The 16262-nt window shown below is 54.2% G+C and overlaps 3 protein-coding genes across 3 annotated transcripts; 2 read left to right on the top strand and 1 right to left on the bottom strand.

Annotated features, from left to right (window-relative positions):
* Nucleotides 1-235: 235 nt before the first annotated feature.
* On the top strand, nucleotides 236-1301 carry HER10_EVM0010944 (complex 1 protein). The gene is made up of 5 exons (XM_035480388.1): nucleotides 236-372; nucleotides 425-486; nucleotides 648-794; nucleotides 973-1083; nucleotides 1218-1301. The coding sequence occupies exons 1-5, from the start codon at nucleotides 330-332 to the stop codon at nucleotides 1227-1229; spliced, it is 375 nt and encodes a 124-aa protein (XP_035336518.1). The 5' UTR covers nucleotides 236-329; the 3' UTR covers nucleotides 1230-1301.
* A 68-nt stretch (nucleotides 1302-1369) lies between these two features.
* HER10_EVM0011583 (uncharacterized protein) lies at nucleotides 1370-2477 on the bottom strand. Its single transcript, XM_035481011.1, has 4 exons — nucleotides 1953-2477; nucleotides 1782-1873; nucleotides 1604-1680; nucleotides 1370-1547 (listed from the first exon to the last, which is right to left on the bottom strand). Exons 1-4 carry the CDS (start codon nucleotides 2094-2096, stop codon nucleotides 1438-1440), a joined length of 423 nt encoding a protein of 140 aa, XP_035336592.1. The 5' UTR covers nucleotides 2097-2477; the 3' UTR covers nucleotides 1370-1437.
* A 7410-nt stretch (nucleotides 2478-9887) lies between these two features.
* On the top strand, nucleotides 9888-14028 carry HER10_EVM0009255 (uncharacterized protein). The gene is made up of 2 exons (XM_035478746.1): nucleotides 9888-12081; nucleotides 12152-14028. The coding sequence occupies exons 1-2, from the start codon at nucleotides 11861-11863 to the stop codon at nucleotides 13227-13229; spliced, it is 1299 nt and encodes a 432-aa protein (XP_035336371.1). The 5' UTR covers nucleotides 9888-11860; the 3' UTR covers nucleotides 13230-14028.
* The last annotated feature ends 2234 nt before the right edge of the window (nucleotides 14029-16262 follow it).

The following is a 16262-nucleotide window of genomic DNA, read 5'->3' as shown; positions in this document are numbered from 1 at the left end:
CGAGGCTCGCTTCGCTTCGCGTCGCGGTTGCAGGCTAGGTAGGTAGATGACGAAGGAGTTGAAGTTCAAAAGCCCAGGCCGATAGTGGGGCAAAAAGCTCCGATATCTTATCAGGCATGCCACCAACGCCTTCGCACCTGCGCGCAGGGCGCTGGATCCGGGCTGACTAAGGAGCCACACGTGATTGGGCCGTCCGGAACCTTGGAGCTTCCCAAGATTCCCGTTCCACCCAGCCAGCCAGACCAGCGAGTCGACGACCAGGCCGTTCGGGAATCACGTAGCGCAGCAAGCAAAACCGCCCTCTTCACCAGCATCCCCACGCGCCCACCATGGCCATCACACCGACCCAATTCGCAAAGACGACCCGGCAGTGTGAGTTATAGAGACCAATTGACCCCGAAAATCCCACTGATCCGTCGAGCAGCGGCCAACTGGAACGACGCAAAGAGACGGGTTCTCGCTTCCTACAGAGAATGGATCCGAGCTGTATGTTGACCCCCAATGCGTCCCTATTATCGAAGTTCCGGCGTAGGCGGACGATTCGAGCAAGGCGCGCAACGATGCGAAGACGATTCGAGCGAGAAGGCCGACTTGAAGGGAAACTGGAGGCATGAATCAGTGCTAATTGAGGTACCATTGGGAAACAGGCGCCTGAGATTCAGACGATGTACAACGTTCCCTTGCCCGTGTCCGTCCTCCGCACCCGGATACGTGAGGAGTTTGAGCGCCACAGGTTCGCCAGCAAGCTCCCCGTGGTGGATGTTCTCCTGTTCAAGAGTCACGCCGAATACCAGGTATGCCGTCCCGAGCGACGTTCCCCCGACGCACGCGCGCATCGAAGCATACCGAGGGAGGGATGGATGGATGGAGAGAGGAGAGGTTTTGTGTCATATGGGAGACCAATTGGGTCCATGACCGTTATGATTGGGAAGATATAAGACCGAGAGCTGACATGTGGTTCTAATCACGCAGGAGACGATGAACTTCTGGAAGCAGACGACGCACATCATGTCCTACTTCAAGGAGGAGAACTTTAGAGGAGACAAGCGGTTGCCCAACAGCTTCATGACTGGATTCTTGGAGGTGAGTCTGTCCCAGAACGGCTACGGGCATGGTAGAGCGAGGAGAGAGCACCAGGGGCAGGAACAAGGGGATCAAGGGCATCCAGAGATATTTGATGCTGTTTCGAGATGGATCGCTAACCACATTTTTAACAGGGCCGCAACTAAGAGTGCTGGAAGGATTAGAGCTCGTGTACATAAATATACAATTCCAAAAAACATTTCCGCAAAAGTCACACGAAAACCCCGACCAAATCGGATGGACCTATTTCATCTGTTTTGTCTACGCCGTTGATTCTATTTTTGGTGTCTCCATTCCCATGTCAAAAACAAATCCACAAAACGCCTTTTCCATCTTTGCAACAAGATGCGTCCGCTATGAACGACCAAACTCCTCTTTGGCGCGGATAAACTCCTCGGCGACGGTGTCGCTGAGGGCCTGAAGGTCCTTGAGACCCTTTTGCAGCGCCGCGACGGCGGTACCGTCTGAGTTTACAGAGTTAGTAATGGAACTTATGAATCAGGAAGTAAGAGAGACTCACCATAGGTCTGGATTCTAATGTTCATCTTGGGCTCCGAAGGGTGAGGGATGGCGTAGGCGCAGAACTCAACGTCGGGGCTGTAGTGAAGGAGGGGTGAGTTTTAGTATAACTCAGGCAGACCAGGGGGTCTCTCATGACAGGAAATTGACGCCCTTTGAGATAAAAAAAATAAACATACTTCTTCATAATGACATATCTCAGCGCATTGCCGAGCGTGTGCCCCTCATCGATAAACTCGAATGAGGCGGCTGTGTCTGTTGAGCCGGGCAGCTGCAAATCTCATGGTTAATTCATGTCCCGTACTCTGACGGCATTCTCATGCCGCAAAAACGGTAACGACGAGACTCACAATCTTGACGCGCTGGGGCTCCTCCTCCTCTTCCTCCTCCTGCTCAGTCGACTCCTGTCCCTCCTCTTCCTCCTCCTCCTCAGGCTGGTGAGAGGTGGGCGCCTCGTCCATGGGGACGTCTTCCGAGTCGGTTCTGCCGGGCATTTTTGCGTTCTTTTTGGTTTCTCTTCAATGAAGCTAAATCTATAAAATGTCGTGCAAAGGCAGTGACGCAATAAAGTGAATTTTGGCTGGTTGGTTCTTTTCGTCGCGGGGGTATAATTCAACTTTCAACAGTTCGACTTGCACTGCGCGCCTGCAGGTCGGTCTCTCGAAATTTTTTGATAACGAACCGGACCCGCGGATCAATTTGATAAGCTGGCAGCTGGCGGCCACCGCATGTACTTGCCACCAGCTGTCAGCAATGGACTCACCAACCCGGCCCCTCTACCACATGCAAGCTTCGCGTCGCATCGCATCGCAAAATGTCACGGTCAAGAGGCGTGACAACGAACGAAGAAATTTCCATGGGAATACCACCTCGCCTCGCGCCTGGCGCCCTCTCCAAAGATCCCCAAGTTTCTTTCCTCTGCACAAGGGCCATCTATAGACTATGGAGGAAGAGGGCAGAAAAGTTTATCGCTCGGCAGATGCCTACAACCCTGGGGATTCCACGAGACGCCCGTTCTCCTACCCATCATGTTCATGTTCAGTTATTTGAAAAGAGAGACCAATATTGCTACGATTCTGCATCTACATACTTGAGTTTTGACCACATCGTCATGGTATGCAAGGCATTACCTGCTTACATGGTTGCTTGCAACCCCCAAACCAACGTAAAAGGCCCTCCCTGAACCAATGGAAACCCAGCATCGTTGTGATGGACGCTCTTCCGCATGGGGAAAAATCGAGAACAATGAAGAGAGCGCGACCACCACCACCTACCTTACTTACAGGCGCGCGGCAAGATGCAGTCACGCACGTAGTTCCGGTTGTTGGACGCACGAGCAAAACTACCTACACCACCCTGCAGCTTGCAGCTTGCTAGTTCACATCGCATCCCTCTTACTGGTTCCGCAGAAGAATGATCCCAAAGATCGATAGCGCGCTTCTTTCTTTCTTTCTCTCGTTCCCCAGTTTGTTCTTTTCCGGAGGAGAGGATTCCATCACCCTGCATTTCTTGGTAACCAATCCTGGGTTGTTGGGGCACCTCAAAACTACGGTAAGCTTGAATTGGTTGACTTGGCTCATCTCGATGGTTGAATGAAGGCAATCAAGGATGTCACTGTAGTAAGCGAATGCTTCAGTATCCTCATAATCAGCAAGACGTTGAGAGCGTACTCCGTACTCACGCCCAAATCTCGCAAGAAAGTCTTATCAAGTCGAATCCCGTATTCGTAGAACACTAGGTATGGACCTCCAAAAGCAAAATGTCTCGGTCCGAATATCAAAGTCAGAGATGCTCGAGCCTCAAGGGGCCCCGGCGGCGCCTTCCCGACCCCGACAGCCCAAGTCCCGGGTTCAAGTCTTCCCTTCTCGGTGAGACAAGAAAGAAAGAGAAAACCTACCCCTTCTTTCCCCCCGTGGAACAAGGGCCCTCTTCACCGCATCGTGTCCACGGACCACCCAACTCCCGCGTGGTTGACGTCCCCGGGGCGGCGGCGGCATAAGCGCGCGGAGGCGATAGGAGAGGCTGAGAAAGAGAGAGATCGGATAAGGCATCATACATGGCATGCATGGACATCATACGGCATCGCTAGAGCCTTGCTCTTCGTCCTCCCCTTTCTCCCCTTCCGCCTTCCGTGCCCACCTCTCTGTTGGAAAAAATCCCTATCAAGGGAACAAAAAAAAACAACCGGGGCAAGGGAATAAAAAACCTGATCGCGATCCCAGAGAGCCAAAGCGTTACGATGCAAAGCCGACAAGGCCGTTCCGGTTTCCCACCCTTCACTCCTCGCATTCCCCTCCCGGTCAGACGACCTACGTTCGGATTCTGTTCGTTGGCTGCCAAACCACACTCGACCAATTCGTGATCGTCCGGCGCTGTCACATCGGAAACGAGGTTTGATTGGCCGCCGACCGCACTTTATTGTTTCAAGACAGGGTCGGTGTAAGCCATATGATTGGCTCGTTTCCTTCATTCTCAAACCGACACCCAGTTGGTGGGTTTAGCTTGGTGCATCGTTGAACCGGGGTTGGTCAGGTACATCTCGCGCTAGGTCCGGGAAGTCACTTGTGAATGTGAGTGTGTGCTATGTAAGCAGCAGTCAGTCGTCCTCGCTCACCAGCCGCATGGTTTGACGGATGGTTTGCAGATGACGAAGGCGAACAACGGCCATCGTCTGTGAGTCCTACCCAGAGATGGGACGGAGACATTCAAGGTGGAGGGGGCGTGTTCAGCGTGTATGTGGGAAACGTATGTGCAAGCCGAGGGAAGAGACGTCTTAACTCGGCGAATCGTCTGTGCAGGCAAAGCGAATGCTACTCACAAGCCAAAAAAGAACAGCCGTGTTTTTTTCTTCTGCTTGATGCCGCTGAGGAATTTCAGGATGAAGATGTCTGTACCACCGTTCACTGTACCAAGGAAACCTGCCTGCAAGTGGAAAGAAAAAAGGTTGTCGTCCCGAAAAGGATGAAGAGAAATTTTTAGGGGATGTAACGTCGACGACGAACCTGGAACTGTGGTGGGGTTTGGGGGTTACATGGGGGGCGTGAACATGTCGTTCGGTGAGGGGGTGCGAATGGAGATCGGTGCTGAGATACTGGATGAGAAACGGCTAATCGTATCTATCCGCACAGAAGACTGATAAAACCAAAGAGGTATTAGCAGAGTATCCCTCGACGTCGTGGTTATACTACCCTCATCTATGATAATCATATCAATCCCATCTAGACGTTGTGAATCGGCATGGACGCATTAAGAAATGGGAAATTTGACAGTTGACGACGTGCGCAGGAGGTGGCTCTGGCGTCGGTGACGACGACGGCGTGGAGAATACTGCAACTCTCCGACTCGTATTCTTCTGCATTTCACTCATCAACTTCATGCCAATGGTACGTGCGTCTTGTGCCACAACTCAACTCAGCCTCTTCTCTGCCAACTGTGATACAAAGAGAGAGAGGCTGGTGACACATTGACACATGGGGTTGCGGCTTAACGGTCGTGGGATATGGCCGGGATCTTCAGGGACGTTTTCACATGGATCTTCCCCCTCCAAAACCCCTGCTCTTCCTGGCCTTGCCTGCCCATGACATTGCCGTGCGGAGAAGGCAAGAGACAGAGTGAACCAGCACCAGCTAATCTCGCCAAACTCAGCCTTCAGGAGGCTCAGGTCAGGTCAATAGAATGAGGGGCGGGTTTCAGCAAAGGCCTGCCGCCCTACGAGTGGCTACTGATCGCCAGTGGTGGCTGTCACGACCGGAAATCCAGCGAGCGGAGACTCAAGACACGATTGAGCACACCAATGCTGCCCAGGTCAATACGAATGCCAGCTGTTGTCAACGCCAACCCAAGCGACTGCACAGGGTGCTTTCTACGCGGCAGCGGGGAGCAATCAGAGTCGAGGAAATAACTTTCTGGCTAGCGGAAACGCCGTCTCTGGTCCAGAGCTTGCTTGGTCGTGAGCCGCCGCGCGCGACACAGGAGCGAGAGACGACCCATGCTGTTGGCTGACCAGACTTGAGACTCGGACGGCCGATTGGGCAATCTATCTTGTGCAGATTCATCCATGTGGAGTCTCTGGGTCCGTCAGGTGTGATCAGGGGTGGCGGACGTGGAGGGGTGATACTGGCGGAGGAAAAGGTGGAGAGGTACTATATTTCACCGGTGAGAGTCTCGTTTGAAGTTTGGTTGAAATATTCCGAACCTATCGACGGAAATTTCAGGCTCTATAGTTGGGTTGGCAATGAATCGGTTTGATCGTTTGTAGTCTGGCCAGTGGTACCATGGGGCCGAAAGAGAAAAAAGTAATTCGAGAAACACACGACAAGGTCTTTTCGATTGTCGAGCATCGGATGCCCCTCCATTCATGGATGCCTCTGTGAAAGTTTTCGGTCCAGTTTCCGACGGTGAGCCAAGATAGTGGGCGAGAGACATTCGCACAGGCTTCGGTTGGAAAATGTGCTTGTCGCGATGCAGATGCTGTGCGCAGGTTAGCCTCTTTCTTGGGAGCCCCACCAACGGGAACGAAGGTAGCTGAGAAAATGTTGTTACCTTCCAATTGCCGTCGTCGCCCCCAATGTTCGGGTTTTCTCACTTGGGGGCCGTAAGTGGCTTGAACATCTGCCGGATAGGAGAGAGTCGTGAAGGGCCGACGCCCGGACGGGCCAGAGCTGCCTAGTGATCGCTCCGTCTGATGTGGCCCGCAAGGAGGCTGCAGCGCCGGCGTGCGGCAGTGACGAAGAATGAGCATTTAATAATACCACAAGAGCTATTAGGAGTTTGGAGATGGCCGGCAATGTGTGCGGGAAAGCACAGGCACAGGCACCAAGCGCAGGCGCAGGCGGTACCAGGATATCTAGACGCGATGGCGTAGGCACAGGCCACCCGGGCTGGCCGTCTGGCAGTGTCTTTCAGGGTCCGGTGACAGGTTGAAAGCTGCCGTCTCGAGATCATCGGCTTGCTCAAGGCGTGGTTGACGCCTCGGCGACAGCGGTATGGCACCAATATCGCGACTGATGGACGACCCATGGAGCACCTCCGTCCATTTGCGCCCCACGGCAGTCTTAGTACGTAGGAGGTAGACTTAGTCGAAAGCATGCCATCTAATACTGCGTGGTGCTCCACGGCGGTGAAGGCAATGGACGTTTCCATATATCGCTGTGATGCTACGGTTGAAACAACCGAGTCCCGGTTTTGGATGATCCACTGGCAGGGCAGGCCCCGTCATGGCAGGTGCGGAAGTGGTTAGTGCCAGGGGCTTGATCTCGCAAGGTGAGCAAAAGTCAAAAGGTGTGAGAGAGCGCGGGCTGAATTCTGGGTGTTGCCAGGGCTGCTTGGGTACCAGAGTCGTGTTGTACGTAGGTAGTTGAGCTGAAGGCGGAGACCTGAACTGCACTGCGTACGCACTGGTGGTACGTACGTCAACGAGGGTCTTGGAAATGGGACCGTGATGGTTTGGGTCATCTTTGGTTTATACGATACAGATAGTGTTGCGTGGTAGCAGTGTAGCTGAGCTGACTAGCGGTTCTGAACTGCCTCTGCTTCGGAAGCGGACGACGAAGCAGGTGCCAAGCCACTTATCGCGATGCAACGAGAACTCGGTGTCCTATAGTCTGAGCCACGGTGATTCTCATCGGATGAGGCCGCCATGATTCTGTGTTGCTGTAGTTCACGGCACGGCAAGCCTACCGAACCGAGCTTCGACATCGAAAAGAGGACGAAAACGAGTGAGGGATTGTGTTGTCTAGGGACGAAGTTAAGTGTATTGAAGCCCCGCCAGTGGTGTTTCCGTCTGGTCTTTTGGATAGCATATCCGTTACCTTATTGTTGCGCTTCGGACCTTCCTTGGCTCGATCTTGACATCGGTATCTAAGTGCAATGGAGGATGGTTCCGATTGCTTGTCTGTTGAGTCCCCCCGTCTTTGATAGAGTGCGGTAATCACGGTAGATACATGGATAACAGAGGTAACGGCCCGTTGGGAGCAGGCTGAGCAGGTATTCCTCATACTCGGCAGGGTTACAGGTCACCCTGGCAGGTCGGGGATGTCTTGTCTCGCACAGGAGAATTGTCATCCGGTGTCGTCAAAGGCCAACCCATGGCTCATGGTGCTTGATTGATGAAGTGCAGTCTGTGCCAATCCTGACAATCTGGTGGGAGAAGTTGTGTGTCCTTGGGGAAGGATACGCAGTCGTGTAGTTGAGGAGGGTGAGGGGCACGGGCGAGTGGGTGAGCGGTGGCTCGTGTGTTGCAGGATGGTTGGCATCGAACCCAATCAGAAACAATAGTCTGCTATTCCTGCCGCAGCGTGGGCCAACCGTCGCGGCCTTGTGAGCTTCGCCTGCGGTAGCCGTCGATTGGTGGTGAGGCACGACACAGCGTACCTTTCGATAGGATGTGACGGTAGAAGAGTTCCATGGTGGAAGACACTACCACGCGCTAGGTACCCGTCCTTTGGCCACCAGGCATCGTACCGTGGTAGCGTTGCTGAGACGGCTTCCCGTACTTGAGCGGTGGTAATAGGTAACTGCCATGCTGTGGTAGGTATGGAGTGACTTGCGAGAAGTATCCGCATCTAAGTAGGTAGGCAGGTATGCCATGCCAGGCACCTCAGGCACATTAGCAAAGGTGCCTTGCCTTAGCTTCCCCGAGGTGCTGTGGTAGCTTCCCCCTCATCATTCTAGTTGCTGGGACTGCAATGCAAGCCAGTTCTCGTCTGTGCATGGATATCGAGGTTGGAATTGAGAACAAGAGGGGAGGGAGCATTGCCATTGTTGTTCATCATGCCATGGGTCCGCGATAGTTGTTTCTCTCGGATTCTGTTATTAGGAGGTCGTTGAGAGTATCCATTTCGTGGTGGGTTGGATGATTGATCAGCATCGTCGGCCAGAGAGCTCCAGTCCTGTCATCCCGTCTACATCAACTTGTATGTGAGCCCGAATAGGAAGTGCAGACTGTGTGGGAGTTGTGGACCAGGGGTCCCGAAAGAGCTCAGTGAGGATTTGGACAAGGAAATGGGAGGAAGAGAACAGGTGAGGAGGAAAAGAGCAGGAACCCACTCGGGGGAAACTGGACCTTCAATGTCAAACAACCTACTGTGTACGGAGCACGGAGGTGAAGCGGCGCCCCCGCTCACCATAACCTACGCCCCATTTGAGATTGAACACGATCCGGATTCTCACCGTCTTCCTCCGCTCTCTCTCTCTCTCTTTCTGTCCTTGAACTGGAGTCTTTCCAGCAGCGTGGATGACAGCCCCAGCCCTGTCCCGTCCCGTCCTGTGCTCGCCTGTGCTGGGTTTAGTGTCTCTGCGTACAGGTAAGGTGGTCGAGTTGTTTGAGGCAAACCACATTGCCACTCTGCGAATAGTACCAGGTAGCCCAGTAGCACCTCCACCATTGCTACACGCCTGCGGACCAACCAACAGCTGGAGAAGGCCCAGAGCACCCGAGCCGACGGATGCCACTCTGCATCTTGTCGTCGCTCCTGACACTGAGTGGTGCTTCACCAGGCGGAGGCGAGGGGAGAAACGTAGAAGCAAGAGGAGATCGAGAGAAGAACGGCCGCAACCGTCAGATGTTGCTGTCCAATCAATTCCGTGTTAATCAAGTGTTGAAAGACCGAGGGCCTGGGTTCTGAGGTGGCCTGGAAGTCTAGACTGCCTCCGCCGCACCACCAGCCAATGTCACCACCACTCTCTGTCGTGTGTGTGTATGTGTGTGCTGGATAGTGGGAGAATACCACAGTGGAATCGCATTTGTGGCATGCGTGCCATAACCAGGATACTTCGTAAGGTACTGAGAGAGAGAAAGAGAGAGAGAGGGCAAGTCAAGCTGGAACTGCTGGCAGGTGCATCCAGCACATGGGCATTATGCACACACCTCTTTCCGATGAGGGGAGCCACCCCTCCCCCTTCCTGCCCTGGAATACCTACTGTGTACGGAAGTACGGAGTACGTATATATCAGCCAGTCAATCGCATCTCTTGCAGCATAGATCCCGGAAACCCTCAGCACACCCGACACTTGTTGTAGTATCGATGGATTACTGAGGTGAGCTCAGCGGCACTCTGTACGTAGTAGGGAGTAGTGACAGGTAAAATGTATACGGGAATGAGAAAAGGTAAAGCAAAAGGAAACGGGGAGAAAAGAGCAACAGAGTAGGTAACAGAGATGGGCCTGGTGTGCCGGCTGGGCCATAATTGTGTCACTCCCGTCTTCCCCTTTCATAAGAAAATAAAACAACCACAGCTGCCCCTCTACTCCGTGACCCCCCTCCCCCCCTTCCACCCCTCTTACCTCCTGGTGTGTCGCTCTCCTCCAAGTCTCCATGATCCATCCTTCCAGCTGCTTGTCCAAGGGCCCTGGTCAGTTCTTGATCGTCTTGCTCCATCCAGTCTCACTTTATACCACTCTATCCCGTGCCTTACTGCGTATCCGCTCTCCACGGATACCTGTGCAAAAGTGAGGTAAAGTAAGGTGGCCAGCAGTTTTATTCCTCGACAAACTTGTCACTGGATTGTCACCACACCCCCGTCGTTGCACTCTGCGTATGGCCCTTTACCCCCTTGGTCCCTGTTTTCTTGACCTGTCCTCGACTTGTCAACGTTGGGGTCCCCGTCCCCGTGCCTGTCCCAATCCCAATCCCAATCCCCGTCTATTCCTCGTCCGAGTCTTGAGTCTTGAGAGTGAGAGTCTGAGCCTGAGCCTGAGCCTGGAGGTGTCTCGACGCTTGCTTTAAACACCACCCCCTCCCCTCCATCCTTTTCAACTTCTGTTTTGTAACCCTCGTCTCGTCCAGCGCTCGCTTCTCTTCCCAACCTTCTTCACCCCGTCCATTCTTCTTCTACTTCTCCTTCCCCGATACCCCCCTCTCCTCCTTTTACCGGTTTCCCAAAACCCCCCCGCGCCTGGCCTTTTCTCCTCCCGACGTCGCAGACCAAGTCTCTCGCTTTTTTCTCAAACAAAACAAACCACAACCTTCTTCTTTCGTTGATTTGACCTGACGACCCGACGGACCTTACGCTATTACTTTTACTACCTGCTTCCACCTCGTAGTCTACTCCGTCTCGCGCCAACTAATTAATACGACCATATACCCTCTTCCGTAAACCAAAACTCAGCATTGGGCATCTATCTACCTATCCATCCAGTTGACTCGAGAAAAGAGAAAGACAAAAAATACTTTCTCACCAACCGACCAACCCCCCGCGGGCCCTGATTCGAACTGAGACTGATCTGCTCCCTTTTCTGGACACCACCTGACACACGAACCGACCTGGTCGACCCCATTGTCTTTTGTCAATCAGTCATTCCGTGCCGACAACCTTTCCCAGGCACCACTAATTTTGGGCACACAATCGGCCACTGCGCATTCCACAGCTCCGTCTCAATTCAAAGAGCGGCCAGCCAGCAAAAAAAAAAAAAAAAGCAGCAAAAGCAGCAGCAGCAGTAGCAAGCAGCTCTGTCTCTTTTGTCTCTTTTCTTATTTCTACAACATTTTGGAGTGTTCCGCCCCGCCGCCATCTCTCACCTAGGCCAGCCACGCCCCGACTTTTCACGGCCCAGCAGCAATCAGCTACCGGTACCTTGACCTTTGGAGGCCTTACCTTTAGAGGCACCACACCATCACCTCCACCGCCGCCCAGTGCACCCACAACCCGCCAGGCTAATTCCTCCCCCAGCCCGCTCTCGGCCATTCTCGTAAAGCTCAAAGCGCAAGCTCGAAGCGTCAATTGCTGCGACTCCGCGCTTCGCAAGAAAGGGCAAGAAAAACAAGGACAAAGAGTCGTCCACTGACTACTCACCAAAGTCACTCCCACCAAGTCTGCCTGCCTTAGCCGATAAACCAAGAAAAACCGACTTAAAGTCGAGTCCTCTCGTTTCGGCCTTGGCAACCCCAATCCTCTGGCACAGAAAGAGTTGCAGTCGCGCACCTCCTCCTCGTCAAAAGTCAGACGTCGACAACTCCATCCATCTCGACCCATTTAAAACTGGAGCATCGAGCAAGGGAGAATCGCGCATCTCAATCACCCAGCGTTTGACGACATCGTCAATTCGCCCTTTTACTAATTTGCCAACGACTCGTTGCATCTCGATCAATTTTGCACGGGGTTTTCGTTCTCCGAACTTGCAGATCCGCAATCGTCAAGCCAAGTGAGGCTCCTTTTGCAGACCATACGGCAAACAGGCGTGTCGGGTGCAGCAGCAGCAACCCAACCCGACCGGTCTCCTTTTTTCTCGCTTCATTCCTCCCAACCTACCAACAGCAACTATGAGCACAGCGATCGCAATGGCTCCCTCTCCGGCCCCTCACGACAGACCGTCGTTCCCTTCCGACCTCGCTCCCGCGTCTTCCGCACAGCACGGCGCTTCTTCGCCTGCACAACAAAGAACTCTTGTACCGACTGGAACTCCCAATGCGACGGCGCATCGGTCAGGCAGCGGCAGCCCTAGGGGTGCCGCCCAAGCTCCCAAGTCATCTCCTCCCAGCGCGTAAGTTGCATCTCCACGTCCATCCCATCGCCTCGTAATCGCAGTCAATTGACTCAATCTTCTCTTCCAGCGCGAGACACGCCAGCGGTGCACCAAAGATCGTTGTGAAGAAGGAGCCCAACTCCCCCGACTTGCCGACGACCCGTCACAGGCCACGCAAACTCGACCTGTCCAACAAGGGCGCCCACCCGGGCTCCAACACTCCTGGCACTGCTAGGCCCATGACTGCTAGGGACAACTTGGGCATTCAGGAGGTCGGCCTTGCCTGCCTCTCGCCCGGGTTCGTTACCCAGGACCCCATCATGAAGGAGCAGCTCCAGCGCAGCATGAGCGTGAGGGACCAGCAACGCATGATCATCGAGCAGAGAATGCAACAGCAATCTGCAAAGGGCGATGGCCCTGACACCTCTGGAAAGGACCCTGTTTCTCAGTTCGCAGCAAAGACTCCCGGCCTGTCTCGCAGGAACAAGGCCCAGCTTTCCATCCTGCCGCCCTCCGCCGAGTCTTTTGCCAACGAGCGTGTCATCCAGTCGGCCCCCTTGGGACACTCCTTCACTGGCCGCCAACATCCTGCACCTCTGTCTCGTCACATTACAAACCAGCCAAACACCCTCTCCAACACTTCTCACATTCACCACGTCCCTGCCAACCAGACAAACAACCGTCTCCCGCCCATCAGTGACGTTTTTGGACAGGTTTCTGGCCACCCCGACAATGCTCCCACCTCTCTGTACCCCCAGACCAGCCGTCCCCCCATGGCATCACCTGGTCACCCTCCTCAGATGCAGCATGGCCCTCCTACTTCCGGCCGTGCCAGAGAGTACAAGTCAGCGGAAGAGGCACAGCATGAGATTGCCGGTGGCCGCCCCGAGCTGCTCCCTAAGATCGTACACTACGGAAACGCCCACCAGCCTCCTACGCCTCCGTCCCCTGCCCCGGGAAGCAGAGCCGCTGACCCCAGCCGCAGCGCAAGCCGGCGCCGCACCCGTGCCGAGTACGAGGACGGCAGCCCACCGTTGGGCCATGGCCCCGCTCCCCAGCGAAGAGGACCATTCGGCGCCGGTCGGGACAGCCCCGAGAGCCAAAGGCAAAAGCGCGAGGAGTTCATGCAGCTCTGCGCCAGAGCCTGGGACCTTTTCCACTCTTAGAGAGTCTTTCGTCATCTTTGTTCTATTCTTCTACTTCAACGAGTAGGCCAATTGCGTCTCACTCGTAGGTTTCGATTTCCTGCGGGATCTGGCCCCGCCCTTTCGTCGATTCAATCTCGGCCAGCTTGCGTGAGTTTGAAGCAGTGTCACGTCCACTGTTGCTCTTCCTGCTACTCTCCTCCCGTCGGAACAGAGGAGGTAAAAAAAAAAGATATCGCGGCAGGATAGGATTTAAATCAGGGATTAATGTCTGCAACTACGAAGAGCTTCCTCCTCGGCACGTCTCCAACAATGAACGAAAGCAATCATTACGAACTTCAGCTTCCTCCGGAGGGACAAGCGATGGATTCTTTTCGCGCACGGCTAGGCGGTTACGAGGCGGTTGGCGCTACCGGCTCTAGTTTGCTTCTATTCTTCAAGGGGCAGTCACGGTTTGAGGGAGAATTTTACGTTCGATTCTTGCACTGGAAGTTTAAGATTTGCGCCAGGGGGCGTTTATTTGCTTTGTCATTTTTATGTGGTTACTACCGGTGTTTACGGGAAAATGACGGGTTGGCACGAGATTCATGAGCAGAGAAGAGGGTGCAGATTCCTCTCTGTATGTATTATCTTGGGGTCGTCTGCTACGGGGAAAGAATGGTGGTCGAGGGATATATCCTCGGCGCGTATCTCTTTTGTGATTTATGCTTCCTGCTTCCCACCTCGGGAGCTGCCAACCTTTGCGCTACTTTTGTCGCCTTGGTATTACGTATATCGGAGCAAGAGGTACTGAAGATTCGACACGCATATACAAGGGGCCTTGAGGCTTTCATTTTAGTTCAAGATCAAACCGTTCTCTCGTGTGTGATGTGACAGGATGCAATGTACGATATGAATTGTGACCATGCTCACAGACAGATCAGGGGGTGGATGTGAAGGGGCAGTACTATCAACATGACGAGATGTGAGCACAGCTTTTTGCGATAGGGAAGGAGGGAGTAGAACACAAGAGACGTACGGAAAATGGACTTCATGGGAGGAGAGCAAGAATGGAGACTTTGAACCGGCGATGAAGACATGCACGTATCCCCCTTACAAAGAGGCCGGAGCCATCCAGAGGCAGAGCGGCAGCCCGGCCGGAAGACGAGCAGCAAGGATAGATAGACCCGGCAAGTCGGGTTCTGATGCGTAGAGCCGAGCACCCGGAAGATGTTTGTATGGTCTCCACAGGCCCCCGTCCCCCAATCCCTGCCGGCGCCATGTTGGGTCTCGGCAAGGGGCCTCTTCAGCGTGTTCCCCACGGAGCCGGACCCGACACCCGGGAACGGTGTGGGTCATTCCGCCATCGGACCCGCCGGCCCCCCGGCGCACGTGGAAGCCTTCGAGAAGACTTCGGCGGGGTGCGGTCCAGGCTTTCCGGATGCGGTACAAGGCGGTGCACTAGAAGGTTTTACTTGCCTAGGAACTACCTTCGTGCCCCGTTCCGGGGGTCGTTATGGTGGGGAGGAGAAGATGATGGGCTAAGTATGGCTCCGGCGGTATCCGCAAGCCGGATCCGGCGCCGTGGGTTTCTTTGTGCTTCCTTTGTCATGTTAGCCACGGGGCTTTGGGATGGTAGTAGGTACCGTAGTGTAGAGCAGGGCCAGCTGAGTCCCAGGAGCTTCGAGGGAAGGGGGGGAGTGGCTTCCAAGTAGCGCTGGCGGCTAGTCTGGGAACTAGGATTCTCTGCCTAGTTGGTAGTTCTCTTTCGAAGAAGAAAGACTGTTGGGGGGGGGGGGGGGGGAAGAGCAAAGAGCTGGCTTTTGCTGACCGCCGAATCTGGGTAGAGGGTGCCATGCTATACGCCACGCGGGCGGGTGGAATGGGACTTTTTTTCTTCAAGATCTTTGAATGTGGAGGGGGAGGGATCGGTCGATGACGCTGGGTGAGGCTATTGAGATTCTGAGTCTACCCAACTTCGGAATGAGGGGGAGGGAGCAGCGACGGTGCATACAGCGTTAGCCAGTTTACCATACTATTCACCACCCCACTCCCTTACCTTACCTTGCCTGGTCACTACCAGTACTTTCCTTACCTAGTCTCCGAATTCCCCGCTGCAGAACGGCTGCAGAACGGAGGTGAACAACCCTGTCTGAGATCTTGGACAGATCTTCTAGTCTCCGAACCCCGCTGCAGAACGGCTGCAGAACGGAGGTGAACAACCCTGTCTGAGATCTTGGACAGATCTTCTAGTGTGGTTGACCTGGGGGGGTAGGTGGCCGGGCCAGTCCACGGGATCAAGAGAGACCACACACAAAAACCATATGTTCTGGGCTAGCTAGAGTGTGAGTCAACTTTGTCCCGTGGAGGAGGCTCTGTCGTGGAGGGGATAGGGTTTTGCTTTGAGAAGCAAGAGGCGGTGTATGGTTTTTGGTCATTCCTGTCAGTCAGGATAGCTCATCAACTTTGTCTCTTAATCAAGTCCGTCAGTCAGTCAATTCTCCCATGGAAGCCTGACAAAAGTGTGGGTGTTTGCTGCGTTGGCTTTTCCCCTCTCCGTTGAGGCTCTGGGCTAAGGAAAGCTCAAGGGCCTAAACTGTGCTTTAGTGAGTCAGTGTGAGTCGGGGCGTCTCGTGCTCTAGGTCCGCATGCCCAGGACAGGCCAGTTCGGTCTATGGCACTCCAGCGTCAAATACAGGTAGCCTACCTTAGGTACGCTGACCGCTCCCAACATGGCAAATAGACAACCCTCCAGTACTGTAAAGGCGGACCGGGCATGATACTCGCCAAGGAAAAGCAGTATTGCGAGAGAAGAGGCAAGCTCGCTATTCCCAGAGCGTTCCACGGGTAGAAGGTCTGCGCCTACCTACAGCGTATGATGGACCCGCCGAGCGAAGGCAACTTGCACTCGTCCCGTGGCAAAAGCACAAGACATACTTTTCCCAACATGCCAATAATCATGAGCAAGGGGGAACCGCAAGTCCATCAAAACGTACTGTCCGCCCTGCTTTTCACCAGATCGTCCAGATCTTGGCGAGCGACGAACGGTCTTGGGGCGTGTGGCTTAGGTTTTTG

Source organism: Colletotrichum scovillei (assembly GCF_011075155.1).
Source record: "Colletotrichum scovillei strain TJNH1 chromosome Unknown Contig00003, whole genome shotgun sequence".
Lineage (NCBI taxonomy): Eukaryota > Fungi > Ascomycota > Sordariomycetes > Glomerellales > Glomerellaceae > Colletotrichum > Colletotrichum scovillei.
This window is presented reverse-complemented; position numbering and strand designations above follow the sequence as displayed.

What these genes read in the sequence shown, in the direction of transcription:
- HER10_EVM0010944 (XM_035480388.1), top strand. Translation starts at nt 330, where the DNA reads ATGGCCATCACACCGACCCAATTCGCAAAGACGACCCGGCAGT. An exon ending in ACAGAGAATGGATCCGAGCT is followed by an intron (nt 487 to 647) that starts GTATGTTGACCC and finishes ATTGGGAAACAG; the next exon opens with GCGCCTGAGATTCAGACGAT. An exon ending in AGAGTCACGCCGAATACCAG is followed by an intron (nt 795 to 972) that starts GTATGCCGTCCC and finishes CTAATCACGCAG; the next exon opens with GAGACGATGAACTTCTGGAA.
- HER10_EVM0011583 (XM_035481011.1), bottom strand. Translation starts at nt 2,096, where the DNA reads ATGCCCGGCAGAACCGACTCGGAAGACGTCCCCATGGACGAGGCGCCC. An exon ending in AGATATGTCATTATGAAGAA is followed by an intron (nt 1,681 to 1,781) that starts GTATGTTTATTT and finishes CCTTCACTACAG; the next exon opens with CCCCGACGTTGAGTTCTGCG. An exon ending in CATTAGAATCCAGACCTATG is followed by an intron (nt 1,548 to 1,603) that starts GTGAGTCTCTCT and finishes CTGTAAACTCAG; the next exon opens with ACGGTACCGCCGTCGCGGCG.
- HER10_EVM0009255 (XM_035478746.1), top strand. Translation starts at nt 11,861, where the DNA reads ATGAGCACAGCGATCGCAATGGCTCCCTCTCCGGCCCCTCACGACAGA. An exon ending in AAGTCATCTCCTCCCAGCGC is followed by an intron (nt 12,082 to 12,151) that starts GTAAGTTGCATC and finishes CTTCTCTTCCAG; the next exon opens with CGCGAGACACGCCAGCGGTG.